The sequence below is a fragment of the Helobdella robusta genome, assembly GCF_000326865.2.
Source record: "Helobdella robusta unplaced genomic scaffold HELROscaffold_1568, whole genome shotgun sequence".
NCBI classification, from domain to species: domain Eukaryota; kingdom Metazoa; phylum Annelida; class Clitellata; order Rhynchobdellida; family Glossiphoniidae; genus Helobdella; species Helobdella robusta.
Window position 1 is genome coordinate 595 of NW_008703876.1, and position 728 is coordinate 1322.

Here is a 728-nt window from a genome sequence, read left to right on the forward strand (position 1 = left end):
TACTGCCATTTCTGCTACCGTTACTACTGGGGCCGTTGTTTCTATGGTCTTTGCTGCTGCTACTGCTGCTGCTACTGTGGCTATTGTGGCTGCTACTACTGCTTCTGCTACTAGTTTTAATTACTTCTATAACTAANACTGAGCTAATCTATTATAATCTAATAAATAACCTGACTCACATATATCACATTCAACATTATTATTATTGTTATTATCATCATCATCATCGTTCTCCCTATTTGACCTTCGACTTTTGACCTTTGACTCCTAGCCTTAGTCGACCCTTGCATGACGAGCAGCAGTTTGTATTGTAGACGTGGCCAGATGATGTCATCGCCCAATCGGTGCAACCAATATTACGTCTGCGATGATCCAATTGGCCAAGGATTGTATAGGTGAGTTTTTTTAAGTTGGTTTTGGCGCGAATGAATGAATGAATGAACGAACGAACGAACGAATGAATGAATGAATGAACAAATGAACGAATGAACGAATGAATGAACAAACCAATCAACCCATCCATCCACTCAAATCTACAAGATGGAGTCTTCAGCAGTGTGAGGATGGAAATGTTTTTGACGTAATCAGCTTGACCTGCGTTCAAAGTTCATTCATCACGACGTGCCAGCAACCTTGTCGGGGTTACTATTATCATTATTATCATCATCGCCTTCTTGCTATAATTATTATTATTATTTATTATTATTTTTTTATTATTGTTATTTTTG

The 728-nt window shown here is 38.0% G+C and overlaps 1 protein-coding gene across 1 annotated transcript in view; it reads left to right on the forward strand.

The window, feature by feature from the left end:
• Positions 1-327: 327 nt before the first annotated feature.
• Positions 328-728, forward strand: part of HELRODRAFT_184633 (hypothetical protein) — a gene marked incomplete at both ends in the record, with an annotated part of 2235 nt that continues 1834 nt past the window's right edge. The window contains one exon of the mRNA XM_009015392.1: positions 328-395. Coding sequence (XP_009013640.1) covers positions 328-395 — 68 coding nt within the window. The remainder of the gene's footprint in view (positions 396-728) is intronic.